The sequence below is a fragment of the Mastigoproctus giganteus genome, chromosome 2 (assembly GCF_048544385.1).
Source record: "Mastigoproctus giganteus isolate SK-2022 chromosome 2, ASM4854438v1, whole genome shotgun sequence".
Taxonomy (NCBI): domain Eukaryota; kingdom Metazoa; phylum Arthropoda; class Arachnida; order Uropygi; family Thelyphonidae; genus Mastigoproctus; species Mastigoproctus giganteus.
The window spans coordinates 121,219,503-121,245,104 of record NC_143576.1 but is presented as its reverse complement, the minus strand read 5'-3'; the positions used below and the strand labels follow the sequence as shown (position 1 = coordinate 121,245,104).

General features: G+C 38.8%; 1 protein-coding gene across 1 annotated transcript in view; it reads left to right on the top strand.

The window, feature by feature from the left end:
• Positions 1–25,602, top strand: part of LOC150089533 (influenza virus NS1A-binding protein homolog) — a 302,567-nt gene that overhangs the window by 82,342 nt on the left and 194,623 nt on the right. Inside the window, exon 5 of the mRNA XM_090390017.1 lies at positions 14,529–14,602. Within this exon, the coding sequence (XP_090246143.1) occupies positions 14,529–14,602 (74 nt within the window). The remainder of the gene's footprint in view (positions 1–14,528; positions 14,603–25,602) is intronic.

Genomic DNA, 25,602 nt, shown 5'->3' with positions numbered 1-25,602 from the left:
GATTCTATTACAGTTTAATAGAATCAAAATTCAATTCGCAAATGTGGTTACAATAACCAGCGCTTACTGTAATTGGCACCAGCATAAAAATAAATAAATACTGTATCGTTCAGATTATTGACATTTGGATTTTTGACGCTCTACTGTCAATATCGTCGACCATTTTCAATCCACTGCAGGATGCAGGCTTCTCTGGCAACTTTCCTATTCCTTCTGTTTTGTGCAATGGTCATCCATTTACTACTTACAAACTCATAAATTTCATCTGTCAATCTCTGTTGTTGATCTTCTGGGTTTTATTTTAGCTCCTCTTGGGTACCATTCTGCTATTCTCTTAGTCCATCTCTCATCATGTCTTCGAGCTAAGTGTCCAGTCGAACACCATTTTAGTTCTTTAGTTTGATAAGAATGTCCTTTACTTGTGTTTGCTGCCTAATCCATGTGTATCTCTTCTTAGCCAACAGTCTGATTCCTATTATAATTTGTTCTATTCTTCACTGTGGGGTTTCAGCTTCTCTTCCATTCTTTTGGTGAGTGACCAAGTTTCATTTCCATAAGTCATAGTGGGGAGTATACATTGGTTCATTATTTTACCTTTCAGACAAATTGGGATATTGCTCTTCAGCATGTGACTATATTTCCTGAATGCTATCTTTCCGAAATTTATTCTTTTCTTGACTTCCAGTCATTTTTCAGTATTACAGCAATTTATGAAATTTATGAGTTTGTAAGTAGTAATGACTTGTCCCAGATAAGTATATGAGTCGACCTTTTGAATTACTGCTCCTTCAATGCTCAGAATAATCACCTGAGAGGGCATAAATTCAGATTGAGGAAAGACAGATGCTGGATAGATGTGCGGAAATTTGCCTTTAGCCAGCAGGTAGTTTGTTGGTGGAACAGACATCCATCCCTTGTTGTGGAAGTTGATAGCCTAAGTACATGGAAGGCTCAGCTGGACAGGTATTTCGAATGAATGGAAGGGTGAAATGGAAGTGGTGTTTTTTTTTTTTTTTTTCGGCTGATGCTGCATAAGCTTTCTTGCATCATATGCCTCTACTAATGCTAATGATTTTTCTGTGGCATACTTGTTCACCATTACTTCTGTTTTAGCCATATTCATCTTTAGTCCGAAATCCTTACTAACTCTGCATAACTAATTAAGATTTTCCTCTAATAATTCTTTGGAATCGTCGCTTATGATCACAATGTCATCTGCAAATCATAAGTAGGTTAGGTACTCTCCATTCATATTGACTCCTTTCTGTGACCAGTACAATCTTCTGAAAGGTTCTTCAAGGGCAGCATTAGCATTAGTTGAAGCATATGATACAACAAACACAAGCTTATAGATCATCGGCCAAAAAAAAAAAAAAAAAAAAAAAAAACCCTTCCCATTTCACCCATCCAGTCAGATAAGCATAGGAGCATATCTTTGGGGACACTCCGATTTTTAGGCAAGTTGATATATCTCTTTTGGGGGATTACCCTGACTTCTAATCTCTCTTGGCACAACCACATTACTAATATTGCTTCCTCTGCATCTAAAAAACTTGGTTTTCTCTTTCGCTCTCAGTGTTACTTTTCTTCCAAACAGCTGTTTGCTCTGTACAAATCACAAATCTACCCTACCATGGAATATTGTTCCCACATCTGAGCCAGTGCCCCCAAAACCTCTTTCAGGCTTCTAGATTCCATTCAGAACAGGGCAGTTAGGTTAATTTAATGACTCATCACTAACAGAGTCTCTCCCCTCAATGTCTCATAGAGGTACTGTTTCTGCTGCACGCCTTTTCTACAGATACTTCCATGGGTACTGTTCTTCTGAATTGGCTTCTATACTTCCCACTTCTCTCTTTCAAAACAGTCCAAACATGTGCCGCCACCAGCCAACTTTTCATTTTCCTTGTTTATTCATTCAACGGCCATTTTCTGGACAACCTTCCTTCATATGTCTCTCCTCAAAATTATAGTCTACAGAAGCTCAAGTCTAATGTCAACAAATTTCTTTCGTCTTCCCAACCTCCAACCCAAGTATGATACTAAGTACTATAGGTTATAATTTAACTTGGTGCATTATAGCCTTAGACTCTAATGTGCCATAAAGTCCTAAAACAACCAACCAACCGTAGGTGATAATACCTCTCTTGTTTGGGGTTTTCATAAAAAAAAAAAAAAAACTCCAAATGTTTCTCCAGTTCAGTTTTAAATTTATATTTAGCATTAACATTAGTAGAGGCTTATGATGCAAGAAAGCAAGCTTATGCAGCATCAGCCAAAAAAAAAAAAAAAAACACTCTCCGTTTCACCCCTCCGTTCGTTCCAAATACCTGTCCAGCTCAGCCTTAAATTTATTTAGGCTATCAACTTCCACAACAAAAGATGGAAGTCTGTTCCACCAATCAACTACCTGCTGGCTAAAGGCAAACTTCCACACATCTATCCTACAACTGAATTCATCTATCCTCAATTTGAATTTATGCCCTCTCAGGTTATTATTCTGAGCAAGAGGAAGAATCCCATCAGCATCGAGCATGCTCAAACCATTCAAGGCTTTATACACCTCAATCAGATCACCTCGCAGATGCCTAGTCACCAGACACTGTCATCTACAAAACTTAAAGCCTTTTTTCGTAAGAGCAACCCTTCATTCCATTCACTAATCTTGTTGCCCCTTTCTGTACTCATTCCAACAGCTCTACATCCTTCTTAAAATGAGGCCTCCAAACCTGTATACAGTACTCAAAGTGTATAGAGGTCTGGAGGCTTCTATACACTTTGGACCCAGATACTGAAAAAAAGAATTGCTTGGTTGCACATGGGCGACTGCTGCACAAATTGGAGCAGTGTGGCATTGGAGGCAAATGTGCTGCTGTGGATTAAGGGATGGTTGGGTGGTAATCAATGGACACTGCTCTTCGTGGACTAATGTTATTAGTGGAGTCCCTCAGGTTCAGTGTTGGAGCCATTATTGTTTTCTGTTTTCTATTTAAGCTATCAACTTCCACAACAACAGGGAAAACTGCTAGCTTGGGGGGATACAAGGACTAATAGATTAACAGTAGCCACTGGCAGAGGTGAAAGTGATTCTTGCACTGCTTCTATAGGTATGAGCAGCAGCCTGGAAAACAAGATGCAGGATATTTCAGAGACTGCTGGGAGTCATTGCGGTACAAGTAAACACATGGGTTGTGTTAGCGTAGCTAAGAATAGGAACAGGTGCATGTATACTTGCATGTACACCAATGCTAGGAGTTTGGTAAATAAATTTGAGGTATTGCTCAAAACATCAAAGGCAGATATTGTTGGGATATCAGAGATGTTGTGTCACACAGATATAAGGAATGCAGAACTGGAATTTGGGGAGTACAATGTGTATAGACAGGATAGGAAGGGAGGAGGGGTTATGCTATTAGTTAAGAAACACATAAAATCAAAGAAAGTGAAGCCAGTCAACATCCCTGTACAGTGCAGTGGAGAGTCAGTTTGCCGTGACATAAGCATTGGGAGATCAAAATTGAAAGTAGGAGTGTGCAATAGGCCTAATGACTCTGATGAGTATAATAAGAAACTGTACAGGGAAATAGAGTGGGCCAGTAAATCAGAGAGTCTTATAATGGGGGATTTTAATTTCCCAGATATTGACTGGAATTTGTGGGTTGGTCACTCGCACACTAGCAAGGCTTTTGTGGATTTATTGGATGATTGTTTTCTACATCAGCATGTTCGTGAGGCAACAAGAGGGAGCAATACTCTTGATCTGATTATCAGTAGTGATTCTTCATGCATTAAGAATCTGCAGATAAATGAACCACTAGGTGGCAGTGATCACAGTGTGTTGAAGTGGGATTTACTCAAGGAGGTAACTACCATCAGAGGTAAAGGGAAGGGTTTTTGTTTTCGTAAAGGCGACTATGATGGTCTGAGACAGTATTTAAATTCTATACAGTGGGACCAACTGATGATGTTACAGCAAATTCAAAATGGGGAGCATTCCAAGAACTTATCTTTGAAGCTACTAGGCTTTACATACCAACTAAGAAATATTGTTCAAGGTTTAGGCCTAAATGGATGTCAGATGAACTAATGAGACATATGGCAGAGAAGAAAAATGCATGGGATACATATAAATTAACATGTGACACAGAAGCTTATGATAGATATAAACTGATCTGTAACCAAGTTACAAAGGAGGTTAGGCAGGTGAAGGCAGATTACGAGAAATCTTTGGCAAGGGATGCAAAGAAAAAAACAGCAAAGAGTTCTTTATTTATGTAAACTCTAGAAGGAAAGGGATGAATCACATTGGTCCACTTGATATCGATGGATCAACTGTTGATGATCCTGCTCAGGTAGCTAACAAACTAAATGAATATTTTGCCTCGATATTCACGCATGAGCAGTTATTCAGCGAGGGGAATGCCAGAGGTGTATTCAACTCTGGCAGTAAGCTAGATAATCTTGTAATAACTGAGAGTAAAGTGGAGGAGAAATTGTTGAAGGTAAACACAAGAAAGGCACCTGGGGTGGATAGGATATATCCATTTATATTAAAGGAGGCAGCAAAGGAAGTAACAAACCCTTAGCCATAATTATGAGAGCTTCCTTGGACTCAGAGGAGATACCCATAGACTGGAGATGTGCAAATGTGATGACCCCAATTCACAAAGGAGGATCGGCGCCTCCGTAGCCAGGTGGGAAGGAGCAGCAGTGCGTAGCACACGCTTCTTGATTAGACCGGGGTTCGAGCCCGTCACCACCAAAGACGGAGGATGCGGAAAGGTCAGGGAATGACCACTGCATATCCCCGAGCAATATGGCCTTAGTTGCTAATGCTCCAAAAAACCAAATAACAAATAACACAAAGGAGGATCAAAGGCTGACACAAGTAATTATAGACCTGTGAGTTTAACTTCTGTTCCAGGAACGTTAATGGAGGCACTGGTTAAAGAAGCACCGCAGGATCATCTAGACAAGATTTCAGTTATAGCTCGGACACAGCATGGTTTTGTTAAGGGAAAGTCTTGCCTGACCAATTTGATTGGATACTATGATGCAGTCACAAAAGAACTGGATGCAGGGAATAACTTTGATATTATATATTTGGATCTTAGAAAGGCTTTTGATACTGTTGCACATGGAAGACTGCTGCACAAATTGGAGCAATGTGGCATTGGAGGCATATTGCTGCTATGGATAAAGGGATGGTTGAGGGGCAGAAGACAGAGTGGTAATCAATGGACACTGCTCATCGTGGACTAATGTTATTAGTGGAGTCCTTCAGGGTTCAGTGTTGGGTCCATTATTGTTTTCTGTATTTATAAATGATATTGATGATGGTATATCGAGCTTAATGTCCAAGTTTGGAGACAATACAAAAGGTTGGCAGGGTTGTTAAGGACACTACTGACGCTATGCTGCTGCCACAGGATCTGGAAAGGTTGAGCAGATCGGCTGAGAGGTGGCAAATGAAGTTTAAGATTGACAAATGTAAAGTACTACATATAGGAAACAGCAACCCCAGAGCAACGTATCAACTCTGTGGTACTACACTGACAGTGGTAGAGAATGAAAAGGACATGGGGGTAATTGTGCAGACAGATATGAAGTTCTCTGAGCAGTGCAGACGGGCTGCAGGAGTAGCTCATGGTGTCTCGTCAATGATATACAGGAATTTTTTCTAGCAGGAATAAGGAGGTGATTATTCCCTTGTATAAGGCAATGGTCAGGCCACACCTTGAGTACTGTATACAGGCCTGGAGGCCTCATTTCAAGAAGGATGTAGAGCTGCTGTAACAAGTACAGAGAAGGGCAACAAGATTAGTGAATGGAACAAAGGGTTGCTCTTATGAAGAAAGGCTTAAGTTTTGCAAATTACAGTGTCTGGAGACTAGGCACCAGCGAGGTGATCTGATAGAGATGTATAAAGCCTTGAATGGTTTGAGCATGCTCAATGCCGATGGGATTTTTCCTCTTTCTCAGAATAATCACCTGAGAGGGCATAAATTCAGATTGAGGAAAGAAAGATGTAGGATAGGTGTGCGGAAATTTTCCTTTAGCCAGCAGGTAGTTGGTTGGCGGAACAGACTTCCATCCCTTGTTGTAGAAGTTGATAGCCTAAATAAATTTAAGGCTCAGCTGGATAGGTATTTCGAACGAACGGAGGGGTGAAATGGAAGTGGTTGTTTTTTTTTTTTTTTTTTGCTGATTCTGCATAAGCTTGCTTTCTTGCATCATATGCCTCTACTAATGCTAATACTAAACAATCAACTTAAACATCAATGATATCAATGAACTAATTCACTGCTTGAATCCTGTTGCCATGTGCCTACAGGAAACAAACTTGATGCCCCAAGTTTCCACTACAGTCAAAAATTACACTATCTACTGACAAGATAGGTCTGACACTAATAGTGCTCATGGAGGAGTAGCCATCCTGTTGGATTCAAGCGTTCCCTCCAGATGCATTCCATTGCAAACCTCTTTATAAACTGTTGCCACATGCATAGAAATTGGAATCACTGTTACGTTGGTCTCAATTTATCTTCCACCTAATTGTCTATATTCTATTCAGGAAATCGAAGATCTTGTGTTGCAACTACCAGTTCCCTTCTGTCTACTAGGTGACTTTAATGCTCGCCACCCATTATGGGGTTCTTCCAGCTTAGACAGGCGTGGAAAGCTTGTTGAAATGTTGATAGATAGACAGGATTTAACATTGTTGAATACTGGCTGTCCTACGTATGTTCATTTTCCTACCGGATCAACCTCCGCAATAGACCTTTCCATTTGCTCTCCAGTGCTCTATCCAAGTGTCCAGTGGGTAACTCTTAACAACCCTCACAACAGCGATCATTTCCCAATAATATGCAAAGTTCAAACTTCCTGTTCATTACCAACAGACAATCAAGTAAAATGGAAATTTCCAAAGGCTGACTGGATAAAATATAGCACACTTGTCTCGTTCGACAACCATATCATACAGTGCTTTTCTATCAACCGTGTTACTGAACATATAACAAACCAAATTCTAACAGCTGCAACCGCTGCAATTCCACAATACCAAGTCAGGAAAAGGCAAAAATTAAATTATTGGTGGGACGAAGAGCGCAACAATGCAAAAAAAGAGAAAAACAAAGCTTGGAATCAATTCCACAAACATCCAACCACTTCCAATCTTATTAATTATAAGCGACTTAGAGCAAGAGCCCGTTATATCAGACGGAAAGCAAAAAAATAATCTTGGATTAAATTTGCTTCCTCAGTTAATAAAAATACAGACATCAGACTGATCTGGAATAAGATAAAATTGTTAAATGGCAAAATTCCTCCAATATCTACTCCACTAATTAACTGGAATGGACAGGAACTCTCTACTCCTGCAGAAATTGCAAATGCACTAGGATCTGTATTTTCTCAGTTGTCTTCTTCAACTGCTTATGACCAATCATTTCAAAAAATTAAAGGTGTAACTGAAAAATCCAAACTGAATTTCACTGACAGATGTGCACTATCATATAATCAACAATTTACCATGGTTGAACTGCAGCATGCTCTTACCAACACAAGGAACAGTGCCGCTGGCCCTGATGGGATATTTTATATAATGCTCAAAAATTTAGATCCAAAGTCACACTCATCACTGCTGTTCTTCTTCAATTGAATATTCACTGAACATACATACCCAAGCTCCTGGCATCATTCCGACGTTCTGGCTATCCCAAAACCTGGTAAAGATTATTCTGTTCCTCAAAACTACAGACCAATTTCACTTACCAGCTGTCTGAGCAAAACCCTCAAAAAAATGATTCACCGCCGCCTGACTTGGTATCTTGAGTCCCAAAATTTAATCAATAACAATCAATTTGGATTCAGAAAAAATCGATCATCATTGGACCTTATGATTAAAGCCGAAGCAAACATCAGAAATGCATTCATCAAAAAGGAGCATCTCGTTATGGTCTGTCTGGATATTGAGAAAGCCTTTGACACCACATGGTGTTTCAGCATTTTAAAGGATCTACATTCTCTTGGCCTGAGAGGAAATTTGCCATTAGAACAAAGATCCTTTCAAGTTTGTTATCGGGGAACTCTCTCTAAAAACTTTGTTCAGGAAGAAGGAATCCCTCAAGGGTCTGTTCTCAGCGCCACTCTATTCGCAATTAGAATTAATCACTTAACTGAACTTATTCCGAAAACAGTGGACTCATATCTCTATGCCGATGATCTCACAATCTCCTGCCACTCTCAAAACATGAACTACATTGAGAGAGACAATTGCAGATATCAATAAATCAGATCCAGATTTGGATGACACAGAACGGTTACAGACTATCCAGCCAGAAATCTACTGCCATTCATTTCTGTATCATACGTAAAATGCATCCTGATCCTGAACTCCTATTAGATAACCATCTTATTCTAATAGCAAATAGTATTCGTCTGCTTGGCTTGATTTTTGACAGTAAGTTAAACTATCAAAAACACGTTGAACATCTCCGGACAGCTTGCCAAAAAAAAAAATGAACGTTCTCAGAGCCTTATCAGCAACAACCTGGGGAGCAGATTGTTACACCTTGCTTCACTTATATAGATCCATAATTAGATCTCGTCTGGACTATGGCGCACCTGTCTTCGATTCTGCTAGGGAAAGTGCCTTATCTCGTCTCAACATTCAGCTCTAAGAATAGCTCTAGGTGCATTCAGAACATCTCCAGTGCAAAGTCTCTATGTAGAAGCCTACGAAGCTCCTCTAAACATCAGAAGAAAGATGTTATTACTGAACTATGCAACCAAGATCCAAAGCCAGTCGACCCATCCTAATTGGTCAATATTTAATGATCCGCCACTCGCGACCTTTTATATAAATGACAAGCAACTAAGCCTGCAGGTATTAGGTTAATGGAACTAGCAGAAAACTGGAATATACAACTCAATAAAGTCCACCAAGAACCTATAGATCACGTTCCTCCATGGTCTGTCATCATGCCGTGTTGTGACAATTATTTCCACCAATGGGGGAAACACTCTTTAACGGGTATTAACATCCAGCAGCTGCACATTGCACATTTACAATGTTGTCCCGACTTCGCGAAAATATATACTGACGGTTCAAAGTCCAAGGATGGATCAGGTGCAGCAGTGGTATTCCCTGACACTATCACTTCTGTGTCACTTCTGACAGAATGCAGTAGTTACACCACTGAATTATATGCCATAAAGCTTGCTCTGGAAAACATTTTCCATCTCTCAATCGAAAAGAGCATAATCTACACAGACTCGCAGAGTGCCCTATTAGCAATGCAAAAGATTTCCCCATCGACTCATCCATTACTACAGCTAATCAGATCAGAGTTGATTCGTCTCAGAGATCATCAGCAAAATGTTGTCTTCTGCTGGATCCCAGGCCATACTGGAATACCAGGAAACGAAATTGCAGATGATGCTGCCAAGCATCCATACAGCACATCCCCAATGAATTTTCTGGTCCCTTTCAGTGATCACAAAATGCATATATGAAATATATGTAAGGAACGATGGACACTACAGTGGCAAACGCATATTCATAACAAACTCCTTGAAATTAAACCTGTACCGCAATTATGGGCCTCCAATTTTCGCACAAACAGACAAGAAGAGGTTGTTCTGGCCAGAGCCTTAATGGGTATAGCCTATGAATAGGCTACACCCATTTGACCCATCTATTCCTGTTATCAGGTAATGACCCTCCACAGTGTTCACATTGCCACAGGCCACTCACAATAAAACACATACTCCTGGAATGCACCTTGTATAACAACTCCTGTCTAATTTCATTCACTTCTCTCTCAAACTTACAGGAATTGTCACTTCGCCATATCGTAGGCGAAAATTCAAACCTTACAGAATTTTTTTTCTTTCTGAAACGAATATGTTTATATAACCATTTATAACTGCTTCCATAGAAGCCAATAAAATTAGTATTAACTACTATGATAGGTGCAATATGGCCTAAGTAGCCTTTGCACCAGAAAAATCCAAGCACAACAACCTTATATACATCATCGTAGCAGTATTTCTCCAGAGCTTTCCATATTGCACTAGCTTTGGTTATGACAGGATTATTTTGTAGGCAGAAGCACGGGAGGTGACTAAAATAACTCGAAACAGTTCACTGGCTTTGGGAAAGGCAGGAGAAGGCTCTTGTTCCAAGTTCTGAATGAAGAAGCTGTTCAAAAAATATGGGCATTGGAAATAATATTGTTTTCAAGTTGTTCTGATGGTAAACTGAGCATAAAAAGCAGTGGGAGGGAGTGGAGTTAGTATTAATCAGGCCAAATGTGATGCAAGAAAACAAACTTATGCATCAGCAAATGTGATGCAAGAAAACAAACTTATGCATCAGAAAAAGAAAACACAATTCAAGCCCATTTCTAAGAAGAAGAAACAATACTACTTCCATTACCTTGGGAGGCAACTTATTCGACTGATCAACAACGTGTTGCCAAAGGTAAACTTCACAAGATCTAATCTTCTGTTCTTCCCAGAATTTTAGTTTTGCATTCCCTCATTTTTGTTTCTCCTGCAAATGTGAAAATACTTCCCTTATTCGTTTTGCATATTTCTTTATGAGCCATAAACATCTCTTTTAGGCCGCCACTGAGGAATCTAGCTTCCAGACCCTCCCTGCAGTCCACATCTTTTGAGATGTTCCTCAGAGAGACAACCCTTAGCACCCCCCAACCAATTGATTTGCCCTTCTTTGGAACCTTTCTAGAAGTTTTATAGTATTTTTTTGGGTCAAGCCTCCAAACCTGACTACAGTTTTTCAGATGCAGTTTCTCCGTCTTTTTATAACGAGGAATAATATCACTCTCCCTGCTGAAAAGGTGCTATTCATCATTGGTGGTGCAATCTAAGCCTTTCTGGCCACATGATATGAAGAGAAAACTGCATATTGTCATTTAAAAACTTTATATCAATCCGATATGAAGGAATACTTTATATATGCTTGTAATATAATTGCTAAATCTTTCTCATCCTGAACCAAATTTAATTCTGTCCCTTCCCCATCTGTACATATATCACCTTTGGATTTCTTTATCCAAATTGAAATCCTTACATTTAGTACGATTAAACTTCAGTTGATAAGTGTAAGCGAGCTCCCCTTTTCCCTGCCCAACTTTCTTGAGTACATTATGAACGTAGTGAAATTCCTCAACAGTTATCAGGATGGCACCATGTCTCATTTAGCCATACAATATCAACTTTAGACTAGACCAGCAACTAAAATTCATTCAGTATTCTAAAATCATACTAAATAGGTGAAACATTTTACTTTTTTGATTACCCTTACTCATCCATTATAACTACTTTAAAGTTTTGTTGTGTGTTATATTGAGGTCTCTCACAAATGCTCTTGTGGATCGTATAAGTGGAATCTTGATGCATGTATCCAATTAAGTTTCCATTGGATATCTCCCCCCCCTGCCATGTTTGTAGTTTCCCCTGAACCCCTAATGCCTTCTGTATTACTTCAGCAAAGACTCTCACACTTCCTCTTTTCAAATGAACAGCACCTCCATTCAAGTTCTAGGCAGTCCTCTGAGAGAATGGGACTAGTTGCAGTTTTGGGACTAAATCATCAGAAAGTCTGTTCAGGTAGTTGCTGCTTCCTCTTGAAAAGTGATGAAAAAATCAAGACAGACAAGAGCAGAAAACTGAAATCAACTTGTATTTTAAAAACATCATATCCAGGGATCCCTGAGTGTGCCAGCTATCCCTCAAATGTGTGTTTGTTTCCAGCAAACTGTAAATAATAGCAGGGCATGTCTCTTGATGTACTAGCAGCTTTTCAAGTGCTAACTCTGTGGTGATGTAATGGTCAGATCCATAGATCAGCACGGACTTATCATTACTGGTATCTCCACCATTGCACAATGGAAAAGAATGAAAATTGGCAGACACCTTTACCGAATGTTCCTCTTTCAGTTGACATCACTCCACTAAATTGCAACCATCTCCAGAGTTCTGAGATAAAGGGACTCTATGATCATGGGGAATTCTTTAATTGGTCACCTAAGGGGCATCTGGAGCTGTTGACTCCTGGCATCTTCTAGACACTTATACCAGAAATCCAGTCTGGTATAAATTCAGCAGGCACTACAATCTGTTGTTTAATCCATTTTAGTCTGTTTTTTTTTTTTTTTTTTGTTATTTGGTTTTTAGGAGCATTAGCAACTAAGGCCATATTGCTCCGGGATATGCGGTGGTCATTCCCTGACCTTTCCCGCATCCTCCGTATTTGGTGGTCACGGGCTCGAACCCCGGTTTAATCAAGAAGCGTGTGCTATGCATTGCTGCTCCTGCCCACCCAGCTACGGAGCATTTTAGTCTGAATTTGGAGCTCACCACAAACATTGAGATCAGGAAAAATGATCTAGCTGATATTTCTGGAAAATCACCATTCCTCTGAATAACTATTGCATGTCAGTCCTTTCATACAATCTTCAGGCATTTAATACTAACATTCATATAAACCAAATTAAGCCAGCAATGAAGCAGTGGTATTCCAGTATGTGTTGGGTCCAAAGAGTGGAAGTTGTTTTTGCTTAGTTCTGCTTAGATCTTACACATTCAGTTAAACTGAAAATTGATGACCCTCTGGTGTCTGAGAACTGCAATATTATATTAATTGTCTGTCATGTTAAATTACATTAATTTAATCTTCTAGTTTTATTAGTTCATGTCATCAGTGTTTTACCACAATTAAATGGTTTGTGTAAGTTAAATTTTGGATGATAGAGACAATGTCTGATGTGTTAATTTTTTTTTTAATTTAATTTATATACATAATTACACCATTACATATATTTTCTTTAATTTTTTTCATAGATTTTGTCATGGTTACGTGCATATTTATTTAGAGGAGAAGAAAAACCCTTCACGTCAATGAGAAATTCTGGGAGTGAAGTTGAAAAAAATGTAATTAATGATGTTGAAATTTCACACGTTTATTTAATGAAAAAACTTTTGAGCCTACAGGCCAGTAAAGGCTCCTGGAGTTGATAGTATTTACCCTATAATCTTAAGGAATGCAGCAAATGAGTTCATTGAACCATTTGAGGCTAATTATGAGAGCATCACTGGACTCTGGAGTGATTCCGTTGGATTGGAAAGTGCCAATGTATCTTCAATACATAAGGGCGGTTCTAAAAGTGAAGTGGGAAATTACTGACCGGTTAGTCTAACTTCAGTAGTAGGGAAAATTATGGAGACTGATCAAGGGTGGAATTCAGGATCACTTAGATAGAAATGGAATTCTGAAGGATACTCAGCATGGTTTTGTAAAGGGAAAATCATGTTTGACTAATCTGGTTAGCTATTTTGACAGGGTCACTCAAGAGCTGGACTTAGGGAATACATTTTGACGTTGTTTATTTGGATTTCAGCAAAGCATTCGACTCAGTCCCACATGAGTGGTTACTTTATAAGCTGGAACAGGTTGGAAATGCAGGTAAAATCCTTAGATGGATACCAGAGTGGCTTCGGGGCAGGAGGCAGAGGGTTGTGATAAATGTTATTCCTCAAATTGGGTTAATGTAAGAAGTGGGGTTCCCCAAGGATCAGTATTAGGACCACTGTTGTTTTTAATTTTCATAAATGACATCGATGAAAGGATAGAGGGCATGATGTTTAAATTTGCAGATGATGTAAAGATTGGTAGAGTAGTTAATGATCACCACCAAGCAGATCTTCTTCAGAATGACCAAGATAGACTTCAGAGATGGTCAGAAAAATGGCAGCTATGCTTTAATCCAGCAAAGTGTAAGGTATTGCACCTGAGGAACAGTAATCCCAAAATAATTTATACACTTGGCAAAGTTGAACTAAAGCCAGTAGTGGAGGAAAGGGACTTGGGTATTATGATACGGTCCGACATGGAGTTCTCCAAGCATTGTAGAGTGGTTGCAAAGAAGGCCCATGGTGTCCTTTCAATGATTTATCGAACAATCGCTAGTAGAGATAAGGGTGTCATAATCTCATTATATAAGGCTGTTGTTAGATCACACTTTGAATACTGAGTTCAAGTATGGAGACTGCACCTAAGGAAAGACATTGTGCTTCTTGAAAGGGTCCAAAGATGGGTGACTCACCTGGTGAGATCGACAAAAGGTCATCCATATGAGGAAAAAATTCAAATATTTGGATTGCAGAGCTTGGAAACTAGACACCTTAGAGGAGACTTTATTGACGTGTTTAAGGCTCTGAGAGGCTTATAATTATTCTTATTATTTTTATTTTTTTTTTTGGCTGGTGCAGCATAGGCCATAGGCTTCCCTGCACCATGTGGCCATTACTAATACTAATATAAATACCACAATGCATGTTCTGTATTTTTTTTTATTGTCAGTTTTGCAATCAACTAATTTGTATATAATTGATTATTTCAGTTATTGAAATAAAACAATTATTAATCATTTGATCATGCTCATTACTTAAAAAAGGAAAAAAAACCAGTTGAATTGTGTTAATTATTTTTTTTCTAGGTATTCGTTCAATTTCTGGCCTTACATCTGATAAAGATCTCCTTGCAAGAGTGAATGCTTATATTCAACAACACGTAAGTAAAAACTAAGGAGCAAATGACGATTCAATTAAATTAAATATATCAAGGATATATCAAGATTGACCTTGATATATCCTTGATATATTTAAAAACATGGAAGTTATTAAATTATTTTCAGTACCCCAGGAATTCCCAAAATGCTTCAGGAATGTAATTAGCACTTACTTCAAGACAATATGACTTTGATATTATATACTTGGATCTTAGAAAGGCTTTTGATACTGTTGCACATGGAAGACTGCTACACAAATTGGAGCAGTGTGACATTGGAGGCAAATTGCTGCTATGGATAAAGGGGTGGTTGAGGGGGAGAAGACAGAGAGTGGTAATCAATGGACACTGCTCATCGTGGACTAATGTTATTAGTGGAGTCCCTCAGGGCTCAGTGTTGGGTCCATTATTGTTTTCTGTATTTATAAATGATATTGATGATGGTATATCAAGCTTAATTAGCATTAGCATTAGCAGAGGCATATGATGCAAGAAAGCAAGCTTATTCAGCATCAGCCAAAAAAAAAAAAAAAAAAAAAACCACTCCCATTTCACCCCTCCGTTCGTTCGAAATACCTGTCCAGTTGAGCTTTAAATTTGTTTAGGCTATTAACTTCAACAACAAGTGATGGAAGTCGGTTCCACCAACCAACCACCCGCTGGCCAAAGGCAAATTTCCGCACATCTATCCGACATCCGTCCTTCCTCAATTTGAATTTATGCCCTCTGAGGTGATTATTCTGAGAAAGATGAAGAATCCCATAGGCATTGAGCATGCTCAAACCATTCAAAGCCTTATACACCTCTATCAGATCACCTCGCCAGTGCCTAGTCTCCAAACTCTGTAATTTGCAAAACTTAAGCCTTTCTTCGTAAGAGCAACCCTTTGTTCCATTTACTAATCTTGTTGCCCTTCTCTGTACCCGTTCCAGCAGCTCTACATCCTTCTTGAAATGAGGCCTCCAGACCTGTATACAGTACTCAAGATGTGGCCTTACCATTGCCTTATACAAGGGAATAATCACCTCCTTATCCCTGCTAGAAAAATTCCTGTATATCATTGACAAGACACCATGAGCTACTCTTGCAGCTCGTCTGCACTGCTCAGAGAACTTCATATCTGCCTGCACAATTACCCCCAGGTCCTTTTCATTCTCCACCACTGTCAGTGTAGTACCGCAGAGTTGATACGTTGCTCTGGGGTTACTGTTTCCCATATGCAGCACTTTACATTTGTCGATGTTAAACCTCATTTGCCACCTCTCAGCCCATCTGTTCAACCTTTCCAGATCCTGTTGCAGCAGCATAGCGTCAGTATTGTCCTTAACGACCCTGCCAACCTTTGTATCATCTGCAAACTTGGACATTAAACTTGATATCCCATCATCAATATCATTCATAAACACCGAAAACAACAACGGACCCAACACTGAACCTTGAGGAACTCCACTAATAACATTAGTCCACGTTGAGCAGTGTCCATTGATTACCACTCTCTGTCTTCTGCCACTCAACCATCCCCTTATCCATAGCAGCAATTTGCCTCCAATGCCACACTGCTCCAATTTGTGCAGCAGTCTTCCATGTGCAACAGTATCAAAAGCCTTTCTAAGATCCAAATATATAATATCAAAGTTATTCCCTGCATCCAGTTCTTTTGTGACTACATCATAGTATCCAATCAAATTGGTCAGGCAAGACCTGCCCTTAACAAAACCATGCTGCGTCTGAGCTATAACTGAATTCTTGTCTAGATGATCCTGCAGTGCTTCTTTAACCAGTGCCTCCATTAATTTACCTGGAACAGAAGTTAAACTAACAGGTCTATAATTACTTGTGTCAGCCTTTGATCCTCCTTTGTGAATTGGGGTTACATTTTCACATCTCCAGTCTATGGGTACCTCCCCTGAGTCCAAAGAAGCTCTCATAATTATTGCTAAGGGTTTGCATATTTCCTTTGCTGCCTCCTTTAATATAACTGGATAGATCCCATCCACCCCAGGTGCCTTTTTTATGTTTATCCTCAACAATCTCTCCTCCACTTTCCTCTCAGTTATTACAAAATCATCCAGCTCACTGTCAATGTTTACTTTACCTACATCATTCTCCTTCCTGAATAACTCCTCATGCATGAATGTAGATGCAAAATACTCGTTTAGATTGTTAGCCACCTGAGCAGGATCCTCAACTGTTGAACGATCAATATCCAGTGGACCAATCTGATTCATCCCTTTCCTTTTCGAGTTCAAGTATGTAAAGAACTCTTTTCTGTTTTTCTTTGCATCCTTTGCCAAGGATTTTTCATAGTCTGCCTTTGCCTGCCTAATCTCCTTTGTGACTTGGTTACAGACCAACTTATATCTATCATAGGCTTCCATGTCACCCATTAATTTGTATGTATCCCATGCATTTTTCTTCTCTGCCACATGTCTCATTAGTTCATCTGACAACCATTTAGGCCTAAACCTTGAACAATATTTCTTAATTGGTATGTAAAGCCTGGTAGCCTCCAAGATTAGTTCCTTGAATGCTTCCCGTTTTGAGTTTGCTGTTGGTAACATCATCAGTTGGTCCCACTGTATAGAATTTAAATACTGTCTCAGACCATCATAGTCGCCTTTACGAAAACAAAAACCCTTCCCTTTACCTCTGATGGTAGTTACCTCCTTGAGGAAATCCCACTTCAACACACTGTGATCACTGCCACCTAGTGGTTCATTTATCTGCAGGTTCTTAATGCATGAAGAATCACTACTGATAATCAGATCAAGAGTATTGCTCCCTCTTGTTGCCTCACGAACATGCTGATGTAGAAAACAATCATCCAATAAATCCACAAAAGCCTTGCTAGTGTGCGAGTGACCAACCCACAAATTCCAGTCAATATCTGGGAAATTAAAGTCCCCCATTATAAGACTCTCTGATTTACTGGCCCACTCTATTTCCCTGTACAATATCTTATTATACTCATCAGAGTCATTAGGCCTATAGCACACTCCTACTCTCAATTTTGATTTCCCTATGCTTATGTCACACCAAACTGACTCGACACTGCCCTGTCCATCGATGTCGACTGGCTTCACTTCCTTGGACTTTTTGTGTTTCTTAATTAATAGCATAACCCCTCCTCCCCTCCTGTCCTGTCTATCCTTTCTATACACATTGTATTCCCCAAATTCCAGTTCCGCATTACTTATATCTGTGTGACACCACGTCTCTGATATCCCAACAATATCTGCCTTTGATGTTTTGAGCAATACCTCAAATTCATCAAATTTATTTACCAAACTCCTAGCATTGGTGTACACGCACCTGTTTCTATTCTTAGCTACCCTAACACAACCCATGTGTTTACTTGTACCGCAATGACTACCAGCAGTCTCTGAAATATCCTGCATCTTGTTTTTCAGACTTCTGCTCATTTCAATAGAAGCAGTGCAAGAATCACTTCCACCTCTGCCACTGGCTACTGTTAATCTATTAGTCCTTGTATCCCCCCCAACTAGCAGTTTTCCGACCCACCTAACACTGCCTCGACAGCATCAGCAAAAATTCTTGCACCCTTTCTATTTAAGTGTATCCCATCCCTGTAGAAGCAATCTCTCCTGTTAACAAGTACAGTCCAGGCTGAAAAAAATTCTACCCCTTGAGCCTTGCACAATCCCTCCAGGGCCGAATTGTCCAAGTTAATGTCCAAGATAATGTCCAAGTTTGCAGATGATACAAAGGTTGGCAGGGTTGTCAAGGACACTACTGACACTATGCTGCTGCAACAGGATCTGGAAAGGTTGAGCAGATGGGCTGAGAGGTGGCAAATGAAGTTTAACATTGACAAATGTAAAGTACTACACATGGGAAACAGCAACCCCAGAGCAACCTATCAACTCTGTGGTACTACACTGACAGTGGTAGAGAATGAAAGGGACTTGGGGGTGATTGTGCAGGCAGATATGAAGTTCTCTGAGCAGTGCAGACGGGCTGCAAGAGTAGCGTATTGTCAATGATATACAGGAATTTTTCCAGCAGGGATAAGGAGGTGATTATTCCATTGTATAAGGCAATGGTCAGGCCACACCTAGAGTACTGTATACAGGTCTGGAGGCCTCATTTCAAGAAGGATGTAGAGCTGCTGGAACGAGTACAGAGAAGGGCAACAAGATTAGTGAATGGAACAAAGGGGTGCTCTTACGAAGAAAGGCTTAAGTTTTGCAAATTACAGTGTCTGGAGACTAGGCACCAGCGAGGTGATCTGATAGAGGTGTATAAAGCCTTGAATGGTTTAAGCATGCTCAATGCTGATGGGATTCTTCCTCTAGCCCAGAAAAATCACCTGAGAGGGCATAAATTCAAATTGAGGAAAGACAGATGTAGGATAGACGTGCGGAAATTTGCCTTTAGCCAGCGGGTGGTTGGTTGGTGGAACAGACTGCCATCCCTTGTGGTGGAGGTTGATAGCCTGAATAAGTTTAAGGCTCAGCTGGACAGGTAATTTGAACGAACAGAGGGGTGAAGTGGAAGTGGGGTTTTTTTTTTTTTTTTTTTGGCTGATGCTGCATAAGCTTGCTTTCTTGCATCAAATGCCCCTACTAATGCTAATGCTAACAGTTTGGCCATTTCATTTCTGCTATAGTAAATAATTTCATGTATATTTGTTAATTTTCATGGAATATTTCATAGAAATAATCACTATTCAATGTTTGAACAAGTATTGATGTGATTGTGGAATGGATTACTACAATATATATTTTACTAACCAGTCAGATTATTTCCCATTTTGACGTTTACCTGGTTCTGCCACTGCAATATTCATGATATTTAACTTACTTGCTTACTGTAATTTGTAAGTTTCCATTTGGTGTATACTTCGTGGCATCCAGCCGTATACATTTCACATCTTTTATATAGAGTATACACAATTTAAGCTCACCTATAGTGACTGCTTTTAGTTTGAATGGTTGGAGAACAATGAAATTTGGAATATGTACACTGCAGCTTTTGGGAAAGAGAAATTTGTCAAAAAGAAAAGAATCCATATGTCACTTCCAGGGAAAAATGTTTCTAGCATCATACAATTTATTGAAGATCTTATTCCACATGTCTATCATTTTCAACAATGTGATGGCAGCATAGGATAATATTTCTGACACAGAATGTAACATATTGAGCATGATTTTGTTTATATGCTGTGTAATGCTGACTTTCAAATTCACCAACAAACAAATGTTTGTTGGTGAATTTGAATGAGGAATTCCCTAACTGTTTGTCCCGACACCCTTTGGTGTGCTGCAGCCATCTTCAAATCAGCTATGAGATTAGGAAAAGCTTTCTTGGGTTCAATGGCAATCACTCGTTAGGTGGCAATGAATGTACTGTATTTTCTGAATGTGACTTTCACTGACAAAAGTCTGGCAACCAATTTAGCCCCCACAGCCAAAAAGTCAGAGTCAATCTGATGAATATAGTAGCTACTTACTGCCAACATTATTACCACTTTTCTTCAAAGAAATGAGCCTTCTGAGCTGGTGTCATAGGTGTGTAGAGATGAGTGAGGGTGGTGTTGTGCCTTCACACATGAACACATCAGTCTGGAGATTTTTACATTGTTATGGTTGTGGAATGGTGATGGTAGTAAGAAGTGAATGCAGCATCTATTCGGAGAAAATGTCACAAGCCCTGTTCAGATTTTTTCTTCAAAAAAAAAAAGTATGAACCAATCATGAATTTAGCAATGAATCCATGCCTTTTTGTTGCTGCAATTACACTTCATGTGGTGCATGGGGGCTTCCTTTGTCCTTATTCTGAAACTATGTGTATTCACATCACCATGCAAATAGATATGCTTCATCAGCCCCTGAAACATCCTACGTATATGTATCATCAATTTCCACGTGCCCTGCTGGATCCCACTGCATTCCCCATAGCATCCTCCTCTTCAGGTACGTTTTTAATGGTGTGGACAGGTGTCTTTTCTTGTTTGTGTTGCCCATATAAATCTCCATATTCTTCAAATTTCAGATCATTTTCTTAAACTGTTAACTTTTAGTGGACCTCTCTTTAAATCATTCATCAGTCGAAACTTCTTCAGTGCTGATGGTGTACTATAATTGTTCTAGTAAAAATGTTTTACAAATAATGCCATATCTTTTATAGAAACAGTCAACTATGAATGATCAGGTGTTATTTGTAAAAATTATCATTCAGGCATTGTTGATTGTGTTGATGAATTTCCCCTTTTAACACTCTTCATTTGGCTACAGCTTTGCATGCAATTTCCATATCACGATGGAAATTGCATGCAAAAAACTGCTTACTTATCAGTTTGATTCCTTTGCATGCAACATGGCAAATCTTTACATACCACTTGATCTGGACTTGGCTACAACACATGCTGTGTCTTTTGGTGCCACATTTTTTCCTTGATGTTATTATTTGGAAACTTTTTCTCTGGTGAATTTCTCTTTCCCATTGTATAACTTTAAAAGTTTTTTCTAGTTAATGAGAAATTTCAACAGGATATTATTTTTATTTAGACTTTCTTTATTTTTATTTAACATGTTGTACAACCTTTGTTGCTTTTTCAATACCAGATGATCAAGGACTAGGAAAATCAAGCATAAAGAAAAGATATGATAAGAGCTATGTAAAATGTGGATTCATATACATTAGTAATCAGGCATGTCCAGAACCAATGTCTTAATAAACAGTGGCTTTGGACATTGTATTGAACTTGGATGCAAAGTGACAGGAGTAAATTATAATCTCATTTTTTAAGAAAAAAACTACTACCTAATCCTTTCAGTGATGAGTTTGGCATATGTTTTGTTGGTCTCTGAGAAACATTTTTTCAATAGCAGTGATCTCTGTAGAGTCATTTCTCTACACAGCTTTGTGGAACTTTGAAATTTTATATAAAGAACTTTTTGCATAAATGCTTAAAATATTAACACGTTTTTATTTGGACTTCATTGCCTAACATTAGAGTAAAATTGTCAAAAATCAAATCAATTTTTAAAAAAATTTGTAAAAAATTTGTAAATAGAACCAGATATTACTTTTTTGAAACAGTAATTACCCTCTACATCTATTTATGTAGTACTTGGTTTTCTCACATACTTGATCTGAATTCCACTGAAATTTTTAAATTTCGGCTTTTCTAAGTCCAAATTAGACAACTGAAGTCCACAGGTGTGACTTTCTCCAATTTTCAAAGCTATTTTTTACAGTACCATCTAATTATAGTCTGTCTACATATAGCTTGGAAACACAGATAAGACAGCACATACTAGAGAAATTTCAAGACAATATCTGTATTACTGGAAATGTTTGAAGCGACTTCTAAACATCAATCTAGTTACATACCACTAAAAGGGTAAAGAAGGAATCCACTTTCTATCCTTTGTCTCTAATCAAGTAATTCTTTGCCAGTTAGTTACTCGGTGCCACTGCTCCTACCTCCCCATTGTAAGACTGGTAACCAAAGTAGGAAAAGCAATCCTTCCAGGCCTCTTAATGGACCATCACCCAACACTGACTAGTTACATAATAGAAACAACCATATGCAATCTGAAGTGTCAAGGAGCCTTCATAGCCAGGTGGGCAGGAGCAGCAGTGCGTATCACACACTTCTTGATTAGACCAGGGTTCGAACCCGTGACCGCCAAATACGGAGGATTCGGAAAGGTCAAGAAATGACCACCGCATGTCCCCGGAGCAATATGGCCTTAGTTGCTAATGCTCCTAAAAACTAAACAACAACAATCTGAAGTGTCAAACACTCATAAAAGAAGAATTCCAGTGCAACTTATATGGTATGAGCCAGTAGTTAGAGTGCACTTATTTTAACTTCTCTGAAAAAGTATAGAAAGATTAAAATGAAAACTAAACTATTATTTATATAACAAACCCAAAAGTTTTTTATGGTCATATAGAAAGATATGCTAAACTTGAAAATGGTATCCATTACTCTTATTGCACAAAAGCAGCCTTTTTCACATTTTACTATAATTTGATATAATACGCAATTAGTTTTGGCAAATTCTGCTATTGTTGTTTTTAGTTTCTCTACAGTACAAGATTTTGTGGAATAGACATAGACTTTTAAATAGTTCCACAGAAAAAAACAAGGAGATACAATCTTGAACACCTTGAGGGATATCATCATACCACAACTGAGGTCCCAAGTGATAGCGACAAGCAACTTTCTCCTTGTAAATATAGAGTGCTCTTCAAAAATTATATAGTTTTCTTTCTTTTCTTTTGTTTACGTCAAGTGGTTCTGTGCTGTTCCTACTTTAGACAAGGTCTAGAGTAGGAACCCAGAAAGGAAATCCACTTTTCCTTTCTTAGTCTATATATTTATTACCAACCAACTCTACTAACTTCAACAAACGCTTGGTCACTAGTGGCACTGCTCCTGCCTCCACGTGGCGTAACCTAGAGGGGAAACCCTCAGGTCTAAGAGGAGAAGAAATGGAAACCAATAAATTTCCACATTTAGAGCCCTCATCATCATCACCATCAGCCATTTTCAATCCACTGCAAGATGAAGGCCTCTCCAGCAACTTTCCAATTCCTTCTGTTTTGAGCACTGGCCATCCATTTACTACCCAAAAACTCATGAATTTCATCTATCCATTTCCGCCTTTGTCTTCCAGGTTTTCTTCTAGCTCCTCTTGGGTACCATTCTGTTATTTTCTTAGTCCATCTGTCATCATGTCTTCGAGCTATGTGTCCTGCCCAAGACCATTTTAGTTCTTTAGTTTTGATAAGAATGTCCTTTACTTGAGTTTGCTGCCTAATCCATGTGTTTCTCTTCTTATCTAACAGTCTGATTCCCAATATAATTCGTTCCACTCTTCGCTGTGTAGTTCTCAGCTTCTCTTCCATTCTTTTGGTGAGTGCCCAAGTTTCACTTCCATAAGTCATGGTGGGGGGTATACATTGATTCATTATTTTACGTTTCGGACAAACTGGGATATTGCTCTTCAGTATGTGACTATATTTCCTGAATGCTATCCATCCAAAATTTATTCTTCTCTTGACTTCCAGCCATTTATCATTATTACAGCTAATAACTTGTCCCAGATAAGTATATGACTCCACCTTTTCAATTACTGCTCCTTCAATCATTATTTCCCTTTCCGTGGCATGCTTGTTCATCATTACTTTTGTTTTAGCCATATTCATCTTTAGTCCAAAATCCTTACTAACTGTGCATAACTGATTAAGATTTTCCTCTAATTCTTTGGGATTGTGGCTTATAACCACAATGTCATCTGCAAATCGTAAATGGTTTAGGTACTCTCCGTTCACATTGACTCCTTTCTGCGACCAGTCTAATCTTCTGAAAGCTTCCTCAAGGGCAGCAGTAAACAGCTTCGGAGATATTGTGTCTCCTTGTCAAACGCCTTTCTCGATTTTAAATTTGCTACTGTCTTTGTCTAGTCTAATAAAGGAGGTAGCACTCTCATATATTTTCTTCAAAATCATAATATATGGGGTATCAATGCCTTGTCTTTCCAGTGCCCGAAACATTGCCTTATGCTGTATGGAGTCAAATGCCTTTTCATAATCCACAAATGCCAGGCATAATGGTGGCTTATATTCATTTGCTTTCTCCATTAGCTGTGATATTACGTGAAGGTGATCCATAGTTGAGAATCCTGTCCTAAAGCCAGCTTGCTCTTTCGGTTGATTCTCATCAAGTATTCTTTCTAATCTGTTAGTAATGACCCTTGTGAACAACTTGTAGATGTGGGATAACAAGCTAATTGGTCTATAATTTCCAATTTCTGATTTATCTCCTTTCTTATGCAGCAAAACTATGATTGCATTATTCCACTGCTTAGGCGTCACACCTTTTCTAATGCACTTTGTGAAGGGCCTTGCCAGTTTTTGTGTTATGTCTCTTCCTCCCAATTTTAACAACTCTACAGTAACTTCATCTTCCCCCGGGGCTTTCCGATTCTTCATTTTCTTCAATGCATGTTCTACCTCATCAGGAAGAATATCGGATATGTCGTATGTGTTGCTACTTTGCAATCCATCTTCCCCACTGCTGGTATCATTCCCTCGCTCCTTGTATAATTCTCTATAGTAGTCTTCTGCTATTTGAATTATGCCTTCTCTGCTGTTTATAAGTACACCATCGCTATTCTTCAGTTTCAGTATCATTTGTCTTTCTGTATTACTGCTCATGGCTGCTGATTTAAATCCTTTGTTTTCCCTTAATGCTTGTTCTACTTTTCATGTGTTAAATCTTCTTATGTCCTCTCTGAGTCTCTTTCTAATGGCTTTGCATAACTCAGTATACTCAATTTTCTCCTTGTCAGTGTTTATCTTGCTCTTCATTTGTCGTCTTCGGTTCATCATGACAAGTGTTTCTTGACTAATTTTTTCTTCTTTGGATTTCTGTTTCCCTATAGGTTTCTTGGGCTTTATCACTTTCAGTAAGTTGTAATATTCCTCGTCGAAATCTTGGTCCTGAGCAGTCTGCAGAAGCTCAAACTTGTTCTTAAGTTCCAGTACATACTGCGTTTTCTCCTCCTCTGTTATCTCAAAGACCTTTGTATTATTTACTCGAGTCAGTTTTTTCCTTTCCTACATCTATATCAAGTGTACATCTTACCATTCTGTGATCACTTCCAACATTTACCTTATTCAGGACGGTAACATCATTCACAATATATCTTCTGTTAGTGAGGATGAAGTCGATTTCATTAGTTGTTAATCCATTTGAACTCTTCCATGTCCACTTTCTGTTCACCCTTTTCTTGAAAAAAGTGTTCATTACTGACAGTCCTTGAGATTCTGCAAATTCCACAAGTCTTTCACCTCTTTTATTTCTTTCACCAATTCCAAAATTTCCTATAGTTCCTCTTTCTGCACTGATTTGCCTTTTTCCATCCTTAGCATTGAAGTCCCCCATAATAATAGTGTAGTGGGTTTTCTGCTCATCTAGAAGACTCAATTTCGGTGTACATTTCTTCAACCTCTTCATCATC